General features: G+C 36.1%; 1 protein-coding gene across 1 annotated transcript in view; it reads right to left on the minus strand.

Moving 5' to 3' along the window:
* Positions 1-15776, minus strand: part of LOC127865828 (serine/threonine-protein phosphatase 6 regulatory ankyrin repeat subunit C-like) — a 71695-nt gene that overhangs the window by 24042 nt on the left and 31877 nt on the right. The window contains exons 18-21 of the mRNA XM_052405854.1: positions 15181-15258; positions 6964-7034; positions 6493-6682; positions 5048-5164 (exon numbers count right to left, since the gene is read on the minus strand). Of these exons, the coding sequence (XP_052261814.1) occupies positions 5048-5164; positions 6493-6682; positions 6964-7034; positions 15181-15258 (456 nt within the window). The remainder of the gene's footprint in view (positions 1-5047; positions 5165-6492; positions 6683-6963; positions 7035-15180; positions 15259-15776) is intronic.

A 15776-nucleotide genomic window follows, 5' to 3' on the forward strand; every position in this document is an offset into this window, starting at 1 on the left:
AAAGGAAAAGAACATTGCCCGGAGCAGGTTTCGAACCAGTGACCCCTGGAGTCCTGCCAGAGTCCTGAAGTAAAAACGCTTTAGCCTACTGAGCTATTCCGCCGAGTACACATACTTGACGTATTTTATACATTATATAAGCAATCGTCGTAGTTTCACAAAATTTAACGACAAAAACAGAACTCTCCAAATTATTCAATCGTTTCGCGTTGCAACGCTTTATAATTTTTAGGTTTTAAAATCGTCAAAAGATGCATATAATGGCTATATTAGACCATGGTAAATGTTCAGTATTACTGTTTCCTCACAAATATCATAACTAAAACGAAAATTTGCGAATCTGAAACAACTTTTTTCAATTTTTTCAATTTACCAAAGCGTGAAAAGATCCCTTTAAGTTATTCATTAATGTGTTATTTTGTTTGTTGATATACATTATAAACTGCAATTCACTACCAAATACCCTCTCATTCATACAGTAAATATTATGTTGGTTGAGAATAAATATCAAGTAAACATGCACAACTGGGAAAGATGTCTGAATCTTATGTGATGTTCCCACTGTCAAAAAGATAATCCATGAATGCCCTTATTGGCCACATGTTACTGATCATGGTCATTCTCTAAGATTGGAGGCTCAGATACGATGTGATCCATGTTCTTTAGTTATGATATTCTGCATTGCACCTAGTTAAAATATGATTTGACAATCACAGGTGCTACAATCTGACACGCAGTTCAGTTATAATTACATACAGTTGGTTTTAAGTGTTTTAATTGGGCATCACTCCAATACGATTATCATAGCTTTAGATCCTAGAATTTGTGATAAAAGGTGATATTGGAAAATCTTTATACCATTCTAGACACCAGATTAATGACGTAATCTTGATAACACTTGTTCAGAATTACTATTTAGGCAAAAACTTTGAAAAGTCTGAATATAACTAGGTCAACAGGTCAAAACTTAATGAACCTTATTACCACTCAATCTATAAGCCACATCAATGACTCAGATTTGATATTACTTTGGAAGTATGTTAAAGGGGCCGTCTAACAGATTTTGGCATGTATTAAACCTTGTAATTAACTGCTTTAAATGCTTTATATTGATAAATTTAAACATTTGAACTAAAAATCTCCAGTAAAAAATAAGAATACAATTTAAAAAAAGAAAAAATGTTAACCTCCACAGGGCTCAAACCACTGACCCCTAGAGTCATGGAAGTTTGGAGAAAAATGTCTCCCGACTTTACCACTTGACCATCCACGCTCACGTCAGATGCGGAGGTATTTTTTAGCAATATAAGCAATCCTCGTAGTTTCCCAAAATATTGATTCGCATCGAACGACGCTTTAATCTGTTGGACAGTCCCTTTAATCTTGACAATATATGTATAGCCTAAGTTTAAATCTGGGTCAATTTTATGAAGTACCAATGCCTTCTTTGCCGATACGATACAATGGTGGTTGCAATTTCTTTAACGATTAAGTGAATGGTATTCACAAGTAGAGCCACAACTGAATCCAAAAAATAAATACAGCCTAATTGATTATAGACATCATTCAAGCTTGACATTATAACTTATTGTAACAGACTTTGACACGTTTTCTTACATAAGTACCGTCACCGTGATGCAAAGTACCATGAGATGAGATGATTTGTAACGACATATAATAGGAATTAACACAAGAGCTGTCAGAAGACAGCGCGCTCGACTTTTCGAGTGCTTGACAGCACAATGGGGAATTTGTTCATATTCAATAAGGTCAAGGTAATGTAGTCATATTCTAACTGGAACAGGACCATAATTGAAACATATTGATCGCTTATGTTTCAAAGAAGTGGTACATTATAGAAGATTCTGAGTTCAGGAATATGTTCCACAATCTAATGAACATTTGTAAAGACATAAAACAAACTAATAAGATTATATTTAAAGTTTGATAGCAATAGCTAAGGTAAGATAGTTGGACGGTCTTTCAAAAAAAAAAAAAAAAAGTAAATATGTTTCATAGAACAAATTATTTTTGTGTTTGGGGTGGTGGAGAGGGGAAATAATGTGAGAAGGGTGTGTGGTCATTTATATGATGATATTTCAAAAGTAAGAAGAAAAAAAAAGGAAAAAAGTAATTTTTTTTTTCGGGGGATGGGGGGAATCTGGGTTGGGGCCTGGGGGATGGTTTGGGTGGAGTCCATTGTGGTATGTCAGGTAAGCGTTGTAAGTGTTGTAAAAGCTGTGTTAGTGAAACACAATGCCCCCTACTGCGCCGCTTTGAAGCCATATATTTGACCTTTGACCTTATAGGATGACCTTGACCTTTCACCACTCAAAATGTGCAGCTCCATGAGATATGCATGATTGCCAATTATTGAGTTGCTATCTTCAATATTGCAAAATTTGACCTTGACCTTTGACCTTGACCTTTGACCACTCAAAATGTGCAGCTCCATGTGATACACATGCATGCAAAATACCGAGTTGCTATCTTCAATATTGCAAAATTTGACCTTGACCTTTGACCTTGAAGGATGACCATGACCTTTCACCACTCAAAATGTGCAGCTCCATGAGATACTTATGCATGCCAAATATTGAGTTGCTATCTTCAATATGCAAAATTTGACATTTGACCTTGAAGGATGACCTTGACCATTCACCATTCTAAATGTGCAGCTCCATGAGATACGCATGCATGCCAAATATCGAGTTGCTATCTTCAATATTTCAAAATTTTACCTTTGACCTTGACCTTTGACCTTGAAAGATGACCTTGACCTTTCACCACTCAACATGTGCAGCTCCATGAGATACACATGCATGCCAAATATCAAGTTGCTATCTTCAATATTGCAAAAGTTATGACCAATGTTAAAGTTTTCGGAAGGACAGACAGATGCCATATATTTGACCTTTGACCTTGAAAGATGACCTTGACCTTTTACCACTCTAAATGTGCAGCTCCATGAGATACACATGCATGCCAAATATCAAGTTGCTATCTTCAATATTGCAAAATTTTACCCTTGACCTTTGACCTTGAAGGATGACCTTGACCTAAATCTTTCACCACTCAAAATGTACAGCCCCTTGAGATACACATGCATGCCAAATATCAAGTTGCTATCTTTAATATTGCAAAAGTTATGACCAATGTTAAAGTTTTCGGACGGACAGACAGACTCCATATATTTGACCTTTGACCTTGAAGGACGACCTTGACCTTGACCTTCCACCACTCAAAATGTGCAGCTCCATGAGATACACATCCATGCAAAATATCAAGTTGCTATCTTCAATATTGCAAGTTATGGCCAATGTTAAAGTTTTCGGACGGACTGACTGTTCAACTGCTATGGGGGCATAAAAAAGGGGAATTTTTTTTTAAACAAGAGCACCGCATAACGGGTGCCACGCTCGGCTGCGAAAGCTTGTCAGAATTTTTTTTTTTTTAGAGGTCACAGTGACCTTGACCTTTGACCTAGTGTCCCAAAAATGGGTGTGGCATGTAGAACGCATCAAGGTGCATCTACATATGAAGTTTCAAAGTTGTAAGTGGATGCACTTTGATTTTAGAGCAAATGTTAAGGTTTATGGTAAAGTTTAATATTAGAGGTCACAGTGACCTTGACCTTTGACCTAGTGACCCAAAAATGGGTGTGGCCTGTAGAACTCATCAAGGTGCATCTACATATGAAGTTTTAAAGTTGTAGGTGGAAGCACTTTGATTTTAGAGCCTATGTTAAAGTTTAATATTAGAGGTCACAGTGACCTTGACCTTTGACCTAGTGAACCAAAAATGGGTGTGGCGTGTAGAACTTATCAAGGTGCATCTACATATGAAGTTTCAAAGTTGTAGGTGGAAGCACTTTGATTTTAGAGCCAATGTTAAGGTTTTAGCACGACGCCTACCGCGGATGGTGGACGTCGGACGACGAGCTGGCTATGACAATACCTCGGATTTTCTCCGAAAACGCCAAGCTAAAAATTGGGGGGGGGGGGGGGGAGGGTGGGGGATTCTAGGGTGGAGCCTGGGGAATGGTTTGGGTGGAGTCCATTGTGGTATATCAGGTAAGTGTTGTTTTGTCAAAGTATGAATCAAATCTGATCCTAAATAAAGAAGTTATGGCAATTAAAGCAAAATTTATTTATTTCACCTTGAGATTTAAGGTCATTCAAAGGTCAAGGTCAAATTCAATTTGCCAGGTACAGTACCCTCATGATAGTAAGAAAGTATGTGAAGTTCAAAAGCAAAAGCCTTGATACTTAAGAAGTAAAGTGCATCTAAACACAAAATTTAAAAAATATTCAAAGTTAATAAGTCAGAAAATGGACATAATTCCATCAAAATGCCAACCAGAGTTATGCAACTTGTCCTGTACAGTCCCCTTATGATAGTTAGCTAGTGTTTCAAGTCTGAAAGCAATAGCTATGATACTTTAGGAGTAAAATGGACCAAAACACAAAACTTAACAAAATTTTCACTTTTTTTACTATAAAAGGGGCCATAATTCTGTCAAAATGCCAGTCAGAGTTACATAACTTTGCCTGCACAGTCCTCTTACGCTAGTTAGTAAGTGTTGCAAGTATGAAAGCAATAGCTTTGATACTTTAGGAATAAAGTGGACCTAAACAGAAAACTTAAACAAATTTTCAATTTTCTAAGTATAAAAAGGGGCATAACTCTAAAATTAATGCTGACAGAGTTATGCAACTTGACATACACAATTATATTGTTGCCATACAAAAGTATTACAAGTTTGAATTAATTAGCTTTGATAGTGTTAAAGTTATTTGACTTTATAAAAAACTTAACCAACCGCAACGGCGAAGGGCAGGGTGAGTAGTATAGCTCTCATTTTCTTCGAAAAGTCGAATTTAATAATGATTCCAATTAGCAATTTAGTGCAGTTGATAGTGTTAATTTCACCATTCAAATCTTATTGATAATTAACACCATCAACAAGATGGAGTACAAGATCTGATTATATCCAATAATCTACTAGGATGTTAAGTATTGGTGCTAGGTATGTGAGGTGTGTTACCTGTCCCCAGAGCAGGAAGAGTTCCTTGAGGAGCAGCATCAGTATGAACACCTGCAAGATCAACTGCATGGCGGCCAGGCCTGGGCGACGTATGTCCAGGGTAGACACATGGCCCTCCTGCAGAAACAGAAGGATTAAACCATTGGTAGTAATAAATGAAAAATGAGGGCACAAGCATTTTAAATATGTATTATTATGCATGAATAAAGTGCAAAAAAAAAGCTAAGAATTGCATAAAAATAATCCAGGAACTTTGCAGCTCCATCCCCTATCAGAATCCAGTTCACTTTAAAGTGCTGCAGTGACGTGGAGGTGGCATACCTGACTTATGCCTTCAGTACATGGTCTCAATAAGCAAAATAAGAAAGTAAATGTAAACCTATTAGCTTTAGCTTGAATGTATCAAAAGCCTCAAGCTAATTGAGATACCCTCAAGTTTGTTCCTGTAAAGAACCGATGCTTTTTTGTTAGTAAAGAAAATCTTGTGAATACTCCCAGAGCGGGGTTCAAACCCGCAACCTCTTTATTGTTAGGCGGACACTACATTTATCCCATCATCATACGTGCATTGTCGAAATAAACCACTGTGGAATAAATTTTCCTCTATTTCAGCAGTGCTGAAATATAGCTGTCACGCGTGGCGAAGAATGTTCATATTACTCGGAATCAACTATAAAGTAATCATTTTTAGTAAAATCGAATCAGATTCAACAAAACAAACAATTTGATACCAAGATGTAATATATTTTTAACACATAATGCAACTCAAAAAGCAAATAAACATTATTTACAAATATTAAGTGCGCGTACTCGTGACGTCATTATTAACACGTCATACGGCACAATGCATGTTGTTTCACGCTAAAGATGCAGTGTCTTTTTTTCATTATTTCTTAAAAATTGGGGACGTAGAGGTATGATAAACAGAAAAACAGGTTAGTTACTGATCTTTTTGTAATGTATGAGGCTCGACACGATTTAAATAATGAAACAATGTTTGCTTAAAATGTCTTTGGGATTTTCCGTCTAGTTCGATTTTCCTATTCTATTTTTAAAGAAATAATTTACGACTAAGAAAATTGATGGGATAAATCGAATACTAGGTCGGTGCCGAATAAAGCAAAGTTTATCTTGCTCGGCACGAAAATCTGAACCACTCGCCAAGGCTCGTGGTTCAGATTTTCTAAGCCTCGCAAAATAAACTTTGCTTTATTCGGCACCGACCTAGTATTCTCTATGTATCAACTAGGCCAACACGACCTCTCAAAACAGTTGAGCAGTTTCATGAAAACCACTGACAATAAAGGGTAAAGAGGATATTGAGCAGACACAAAACGTTACTGAAGGACATAGAGCAATCCTATAAAGAATAAGTTTCAGAACTAAATCAACACAAGAATATTTTGACACTTTTAAGTTCTGCATGGGGATATCACTTTTGCTACCTCTTTTTTCATATTGACAATTGTCTCATTTGTTGCCTCCTCTTCAGTAAGAAACACTGGGCACTGACGAATGTTGTCCAACACATTAGTGGCAATAGACGGCATCAAGGTCATGTAAATGTTCAAAGTGGCCACATAGATCACATATATGAAGAGGTTAATGTATAGGATGTAGCTGCCAAACTTACGCCTGAAATTGAGATACGAATAACCATCACACAAAATTCTATTGTAGCGAGAAAACAATTTTTAAGAATATCACTAAGTCAGTTTTATGAGCAATAACTACTTAAAGGTAATGGATTATAGTTTTGTAGGTTGAACATTGTACATTTACATATAAAGCATAGTTCAAAAATGTTAATTTCTGACATTTGTAACTATTACAATAAATTTCTAGTAGATGCTAGACCAAATATTATGGATTAGCACAAAACCTAACATGAACAATTGTTCTTGGAGATTAATTACCATTTCATGATAAGCAGGCTCTGTGTCAGGGGGTGGGAAAGCAGTTCCTCACGATTGAACTGGATCATAGTCTGAAACATAAACAAAAGTATGTGAACTTGGATGTACGAACTAGAATGTGTGAACTACTATGTGTGAACTAGGTTGTGTGGACTAAGATGTGTCACGGACTCTCATACACTCCGTGGATGTGTGAACTAGGATGTTTGAACTAGGAAATGTGGACAAGGATGTGTGAACTAAGATGTGTGAACTAGGATGTGAGAACTACAATACGTGAACTACAATGTGTGGACTAAGATGAATGAACTAGGATATGTGAACTAGGATGTGTGACTTAAGATGTGCGAACTAGGATGTGTGAACTATAATAAGTGAACAAGGATGTGTGAATTAGAGTGTGTGAACTAGGATGTGTGAACTAGGATGCATGAACTAGGATGTATTAAATATGATGAGGGTACTGGAATGTGTTAACTAGGATGTGTGAACTAGGGTGTGTGTATGAAGTTTGATGTGTGAACTAGTATGTACAAACTAGGATGTGTGAAATAGGGTGTGTGAAATAGGATTTTTGAAATAGGATGTATTAACTAGGATGTGTGAACTAGGATGTGTGAACTCCATGCATATATGAAAAATGTGTGTGAATAAGGTGTGTGAGCTCCATGCATGAAAAAAAGTCAATAAGAGGTTAATTCTGTAATTATCAAGTAATGTAAATTTATATGTTTATTAATAAACTACGAGTGTGAATCAAGGAATACAAACAAGAGCACCGCCTTGCGGGTGCAGACCGCTCATCTATTTTTCTCTTTAAAGGTGTAGGGACCTATCTCAATTTCAATCACAAAGGATGGAGGGGTGGAGTGGAGAGGGGTGTATAGTGTGGGGGGTGTGGTCATTTATTACATTATCTTCCAAATTGCAAAAAAAATGCAAAAACAAAATATTTTTTTGGGGGGTAGGGGGCGGGATTCTTGGGTGGGATGGTTGGACGGTATTTCAAAAATAAAATAATACAAATAAATATTTGTGTTTTGTAACCATGTTTGAAAAAAACAAGAGATGTGTTTGTCAGAAACACAATGCCCCCTATTGCGCCGCATTGAAATTATTTATATTTTTTTTTACCTTTGACCTTGAAGGATGACCTTTACCTTGAACTACCACCACTCAAAATGTACAGCTTTATAAGAAGGCCGCTTTGAAATTATTATTTTTTGACCTTTGACCTTGAAGGATGACCTTGACCTTGAAGGATGACCTTGAACTTCCACCACTCAAAATGTGCAGCTTCATGATAACGCCGCTTTGAAATTATTATTTGTTTGACCTTTGACCTTGAAGGATGACCTTGACCTTGAAGAATGACCTTGACCTTGAACTTCCACCACTCAAAATGTGGAGCTTCATGAGAACGCCACTTGAATTATTAAAAAAAGAAATTTACCCTTGACCTTGAAGGATGACCATGACATTGAAGGATGACCTTGACCATTAACCTACACCACTCATAATGTGCAGCTTCATGAGAATGCTGCTTTTAAATTTTTTAGTTGTTTTTTTTTACCTTGAAGGATGACCTTGACCTTGAACTTCCACCACTAAAAATGTGCAGCTTCATGATAACACTGCTTTGATATTATTTTTTATTTTGTTTGACCTTTGACCTTGAAGGATGATCTTGACCTTGAAGGATGACCTTGACCTTGAACCTACACCACTCAAAATGTGCAGCTTCATGATAACGCCGCTTTAATTATTTTTTTTACCTTTGACCTTGAAGGATGACCTTGACCTTGAAAAATGACCTTGACATTGAACTTCCACCATTCAAAATGTGCAGCTTCATGATAATGCCACTTTGAAAAGTTTTATTTGTTTTTTTACCTTTGACCTTGAAGGATGACCTTGACCTTGAAGAATGACCTTGAACTTCCACCACTCAAAATGTGCAGCTTCATGAGAACGCCGCTTTGATTTAAAAAAAAAAAAAATTACCTTGAAGGATGACCTTAAAGGATGACCTTGACCTTCCACCACTCAAAATGTGCAGCTTCATGAGATACACATGCATGCCAAATATCAAGTTGCTATCTTCAATATTAAAAAAGTTATGGCCAATGTTAAAGTTTTCGGACAGACAGACGCCATATATTTGACATTTGACCTTGAAGGATGACCTTGACCTTGACCTTTCACCACTCAAAATGTTCAGCTCCATGAGATACACATGCATGTCAAATATCAAGTGGCTATCTTCAATATTGAAAAAGTTATGGCCAATGTTAAATATTTCCGACGGACAGACACCATAAATTTGACATTTGAACTTGAAGGATGACCTTGACCTTGACCTTTCATCACTCAAAATGTGCAGCTCCATGAGATACACATGCATGCCAAATATCAAGTTGCTATCTTAAAAAGTGAAAAAGTTATGGCCAATGTTAAAGTTTTTTTTGGAATGACAGACAGACTGACTGACTGACTAACTGACGGACAGTTCAACTGCTATATGCCACCCTACCGGGGGCATAAATATTTTTTTTTTGGGGTGGGGGTGAGGGGGGAGGTATAGTGTGAGGGTGTGGTGGTCATTTATTAGATAATCTTTAATAAAAAAAAATAATGGGGGAGATTGAGGGGGAATTTGGGGGGAGGATTCTGGGGGGGGCGTGGGGGATGGTTTGGACGGAGTCAATTGTGGTATGTCAGGAAAGAGTTGTTTTGTCAAAGTATAAATCAAATCTAATCATAAATAAAGAAGTTATGGCAATTTTAGCAAAATTTAATTATTTGACCTTGAGAGTCAAGGTCATTCAAAGGTCAAGGTAAAATTAAACTTGCCAGGTACAGTACCCTCATGATAGCATGAAAGTATTTAAAGTTTAAAAGCAATAGCTTTGATACTTTAGAAGTAAAGTGAATCTAAAACACAAAATGTAACCATATATTCAAAGTTACTAAGTCAAAAAAGGGCCATAATTCAGTAAAAATGACAACCAGAATTATGCAACTTGTCCTTTACTGTCCCCTTATGATAGTTTGCGAGTGTTCCAAGTATGAAAGCAATATCTTTGATACTTTAGGGGTAAAGTGGACCAAAACACAAAGCTTAACCAAATTTTCAAGTATAAAGGGCCCATAATTCCATCAAAATGCCAGTCAGAGTTACATAACTTTGCCTGCACAGTCCCCTTACGATAGTTAGTAAGTGTTGCAAGTATGAAAGCGATGGCTTTGATACTTTAGGAAAAAAGTGGACCTTAACACAAAACTTCACAAAATTTTCAATATTCTAAGTATAAAAAGGGCACATAATTCTGTCAAAATGCCAGTCAGAGTTACATAACTTTGCCTGCACAGTCCCCTTACGATAGTTAGTAATTGTTGCAAGTATGAAAGCAATGGCTTTGACACTTTAGGAAAAAAGTGGACCTAAACACAAAACTTAACCAAATTTTCAATTTTCTAAGTATAAAAAGGGCACATCATTCCGTCAAAATGCCAGTCAGAGTTACATAACTTTGCCTGCACAGTCCCCTTATGATAGTTAGTAAGTGTTGCAAGTATGAAAGCAATAGCTTTGATACTTAAGGAATAAAATGGACCTAAACACAAAACTAAGCCAAAATTTTCAATTTTCTAAGTATAAAAAGGGCACATAATTCGGTCAAAATGCAAGCCAGAATTATCTTACTTTGCCTGCCCAGTCCCCTCATTATAGTAAGTAAGTGTGCAAAGTTTGAATGCACAGGCTGTCAAGTGACCTTTTTTCAAAAAGTAGGAAAAAATAGGAACTACTTTTGCAAGAAAAGTAGGAAAAAAGTAGGAAAAAGTAGGAACTTTTCCCTCAAAAGTAGGAATACATAATACTTATTTTTTAGACACAGGTCCAGGAAACATAGCTTGAAACAGAGCAGGAGTGCCATCACATGTTCTGTAACAGTATGGATACCCACTTGAAGCTACCTTAAGGGCCCAGAAGATTTCAGCCTTTTGTACCTGTTCCTTGTGTGATGGATGTACTTGCATACAGATAGATTTATCCCCACAACCCTGAGAGCTGCTTGGCTTTTGGGCACTTCCAAACAAACGCTTTTGTGAATTATCATGCATGTATTTCATGTTTTCCTTGTGTTTTTATCCATCTGCATGACTTATAAGTTGATTAGCACCAGAATTACTACAAGATGGACTTCATTCAGACAGTACAATATCTTGCAAACTCATTGCCGGTATCTCTTTTGCACCATGATCCCAGTGTTTTTCCACTGTTGTCCAACTTCTCCATCCATGAAGGGTTAAACTTTGTTTTCCCACTAGGAATTTTAGCACTTATAGTGTATCTATGATAATTAAGTTTCAAGCAAAGCTACCCTGATAAAGAAGTATACATGTAATTAGATGCTGTTCATTTTGGTGTATCATCAAATAATTGGTTAGAGGTCTTCTGTGTATTGATAAAAAATGGTAATTATATTGTGCATGTTATATCCTTAAGCAGAAGACCAAATTTATTTAGTGATACACCAACTTGTTGTACAAGATTAATACTAGTATATAAAGCAGTGTAAATGCTCTGCTACAGCTACATTGTGAAACCTTTAAATTGACAATAGGGTGACTTAAGTTACATTCAAAATGACTGGTCATTGCAGAGCAGATTATGCAACTGGAGATAGGACCTTATCACCTGACATCTTTTATGACAGCATTGATTGGGCAATGAAACATTGTTTATTCTAGTTTCAAATAATGGCTTTTACATTATTGATGACTTTGCGGGAGTGTAATAATGCCGTTTAATAATTTTAATACTTCGCTTTAACACCTTGAAGTTACCTCACTAGCTATGGCATTATTAGACAAGAATTGTGTTTGTCCGAAACACAATGCCCACTATTGCGCAGCTTTGAAATAAAATTTCAATATATCATTTGGCAGGTTTAGAAATTATCTCCCTTTTAAAGCTTATTACTTCCCTTGGATTGTATTTTTTAACTTTTGACCTTGAAGGATGACCTTCACCTTTCACCACTCAAAATGTGCAGCTTCATTTGATACACATGCATGCCAAATATCAAGTTGCTATCTTCAATATTGCAAAAGTTATGGCCCATATAAAAGTTTTCGGACGGACACACACACACAGACAGACAGACAAACGGACTGACAGTACAACTGCAATATGCCACCCTACCGGGAACATAAAAATGTATCAGGGCATTTAGGCTCTGTGCATTTATCTTTAATTACTAAACATGATGTACATTTGATATCAATAGAACATCATATCCGTTGTCATGTAATACAGAATTTATTACATTATATTTGTAAATGATGAAAACTCGGCAAAGCATCAGTTTTATCTTTTTTCCAATAACTTGTGTAATAAATTCCATATTACATAACCACTCATACAATACATGTATCTCTATATCTCTACATTCCAAATAGCAATATCATGTAAACATGCATAAGGTTTGGTCAAATTGTTGTCAATGGAAACAAAATAAAACTGGAATAAACAATGGGTTCCCTCAGCTCTTGCATCACTGGGAACTGTGTAAGGTAGTGAAGTCTGCAGTGTACAAATGCTAAGGAAGTAAACAAGGCACTATTGTAACTTCAAAAAAAAACTTGTCAATAATTTTAAAAGTTACATAAGAAATAAATATTTATGCTCCTGAAGAGGTGCTAGCAGACAGTCAGCATGGGTTGTCAGGTCTCATCTAGATGAATGCACATTAACAGGGATACAGTCATGCCATAGATTCATTCATCCTGCAAGTTTACCAGAGCTCTAGATAAGGATTTGTGAAATTAGTACCGGTACTGCCAGTGACAGAAAGAAAAGGAGTAACGCTGAAAATCAATTAGTACCTGTACTACCATATCCAAAAATACAGGTAGTACTGTACTACCTGTGTTCTTGGATATTGAAGGGTGTATAACTGACTTTTCAGAAACATTTGCAACAATTATAATAAACATATTTAGCTTCTTTAATTATGATGCAAATACAAAACACATTAATACTCATAACTAAATACTATTTCTTCATTTTTATTGACAAAAACACAGGCCAACATGTAAACTAAGTAATAGAACACTAATATCACTGTCAGAAAAGCTTAAGCAAACACTTCAACTGTCTGTAATACTAATACAGTCAATCTGATATTAACATGTTTTAGCCTTTTTCTTTGGTGTATATGCTTCACGAAGTCTTTTCTTTCTCCTTTTCTTGTCACTTAACCATTTTTTCACTGCTGGCACTGGATCAAACTGCTGCAGCTGTGGTCCAAGCATACTGATTTTAAGAAGAACATCAAGTTTATCTGTACTTAAAGTACACTACTTTTTGTTTATGAAAAGTCTGTATAATACAAACCTTCATAGGCCCACACTGTGCTCAATTTACAAGGCTTAGCAGCACTGCGGCAAATTTTACAATTTAGCCGTAAAACGCCTTCAATTTTTTCTGTTACGAGCCAATCATATTTTGTTTTCCAATCCTCAACAGTTTTGGTTCGGATACGGTTCCCATCATGCTTTCTTCCTTTTTTTGCCACCAATGCAATTAAATTGTCCAATATCGGGGCGACAATGTCATTTTCTGCGCTAACACATTGGATTTCATGATGGTTAGACGACCTTATGTAGCCTAATAAAGTGTATTTTTGAACAGAAAGTGGCTTAGCTGGCCCCCCTTTGCGCATAGGGTCTCGGGTCGTTTCGCCCTTAATCCCGTTCGCCCTCGGTCACCCCGGGTCGTTTCGCCCAGGGTCGTTTCACCCTTACAAGTGGGTTGTTTCGCCCTTATTTAATTATTATGTAATATTAGGCTTTTGTAAATGATTCTTTCGCTCCGAATAGTATTTGTTTAACATATATGGAAAATTAAGATTTTTAATACAAATTTTATTATAAATAGCAATTTTAATTTAGTACTTGTTTATCATATATGGGAAATTAAGATTATTCAATTATTACAAATTTGATGTTTGCTCAATTATCCGTTTGATTTTAATTGCAATTAATTAACGGAAACGTTATGATTCATTGTGTTACAAACGTAAAGTATTACGATTAATTAGTTTGGCAGAGGTATGATGCATTGATTTGCCAATTAAAATAATTTCGGGACCAATTTAACAATTATCAAACACACTTAGATCGGAAGACGTGTGATCAGATGATTGACTAATTACTAGCACAGAAACATCAAAAGGAGACATTATAAAGGCGTGATAGTCATATTGTTTTTGACGGGTTTACGGGTATCGAAAATGACGCGACGGAATAGACATACATATTAAAGCCCAGTCTCAAACTTTTTGGTAATTTTAATTAACGAAAAGCGCCGTTAGGTTTCAGACCAACCAATCTCGCCGCGCTGACGCGAACGTATCGATACGGCCAGATGTTTTTCGTAAATGCGTAAAAGGGATATTGAAGTCGTAATTGTACGGCCAGTTTATAAAAATAAATGCGTAAACCTTCATTAAAAAGCCGTATTTACGGCTGTACGGCCCTTATCTAGAGCTCTGGTTTACTAAATAAACTTAAAAAAAATAATTCTCCATTGAAAATGAAAAAGTAGGAATAGTAGGAAGATTTGGTAAAAAAATAGGAAAAAGTAGGATCCTGATGAAAAAGTAGGAAATAGTAGGAAAAAGTAGGAAAAAGTATGACCGCTTGACAGCCTGAATGCAATAGCATTGATACTTTATGAGAAAAGTGTACCTAAACGCAAAACTTAACTGGACGTCGACGCCGACGCCAAGGTGATGACAATAGCTCATAATTAAAAAAAAATAAAAGATGAGCTTAAAAATACATGTTGCGCACAATACATGTACTCTGTTCAAACTAAAGTTATCAAGCTGAAAGTATATTTTCTATTTTTAGTAATGGCGACCTTGACCTCATAGCACCAAATGCAACCCCTTTCTTTATGAGCCTGTAACCTCCCTTCAAACTAAATTTCACCACAATATCTTAATCCTTAATAAAGATATTGTGCACAGACTATATTTTTATGTTTAGCAACAATTACCTTGGCTTTGATAAAACTGGCCACAAATGCTACCCCATGGAAGGGCGGCATGTCAGCTAAAGATAGAAATTGTTTCAAGCCAGATTATTGGCCTTGGTCAGAACAATTTTGCAATTAAAAATGGCACAACACAAATGTGGTCTTACATCCAGTGCAAAGAATCTCTTGTCTTTGCAGCACGCATCATCTGGCCCTGGATCAATATACTGGTAGTTGTACATCAACTGCAACACAAACATACAATCTGGACGGTAACATCTAGAGACTGCACATTTAGAAAGCATACTCTGAGATAGGAGAGGAAACCTCCATGAGTCTTGTATAATCAAACATGTGATATTATAAGAAATGTTTGTTCCTACATCCTTTGTAATCAGAATACTTACTGACAATTAAAAACAATACAAAATAATCATTTGACATGAACTGACAAATACATATGAAAACAAATGCAAGCATAATAATACTAGTAAGCAAATTCAGGTTATGCATACAAGTGCTTGTTTTATTTGTTTGAGTCTTAGAGTTGATAAATTCATTTGAATTGTTGTTGTTGTTTGTGGGGAGGGGGAGGGGATTAGCATCAGTTGATAGGTTAATGGGTACTATTTCGAAAATTGAATACACCCAAGAAAAACCTTTTCAAAAATTATTCAGCTGCTGAAGCCAAGTCAACATTGTTTATCTTTTTAATTTGCTTGTTGTTTCTGCATTGTAGTTCTGATAAAAAAAAATACATGTG

This window comes from Dreissena polymorpha, chromosome 2 (assembly GCF_020536995.1).
Source record: "Dreissena polymorpha isolate Duluth1 chromosome 2, UMN_Dpol_1.0, whole genome shotgun sequence".
Lineage (NCBI taxonomy): Eukaryota > Metazoa > Mollusca > Bivalvia > Myida > Dreissenidae > Dreissena > Dreissena polymorpha.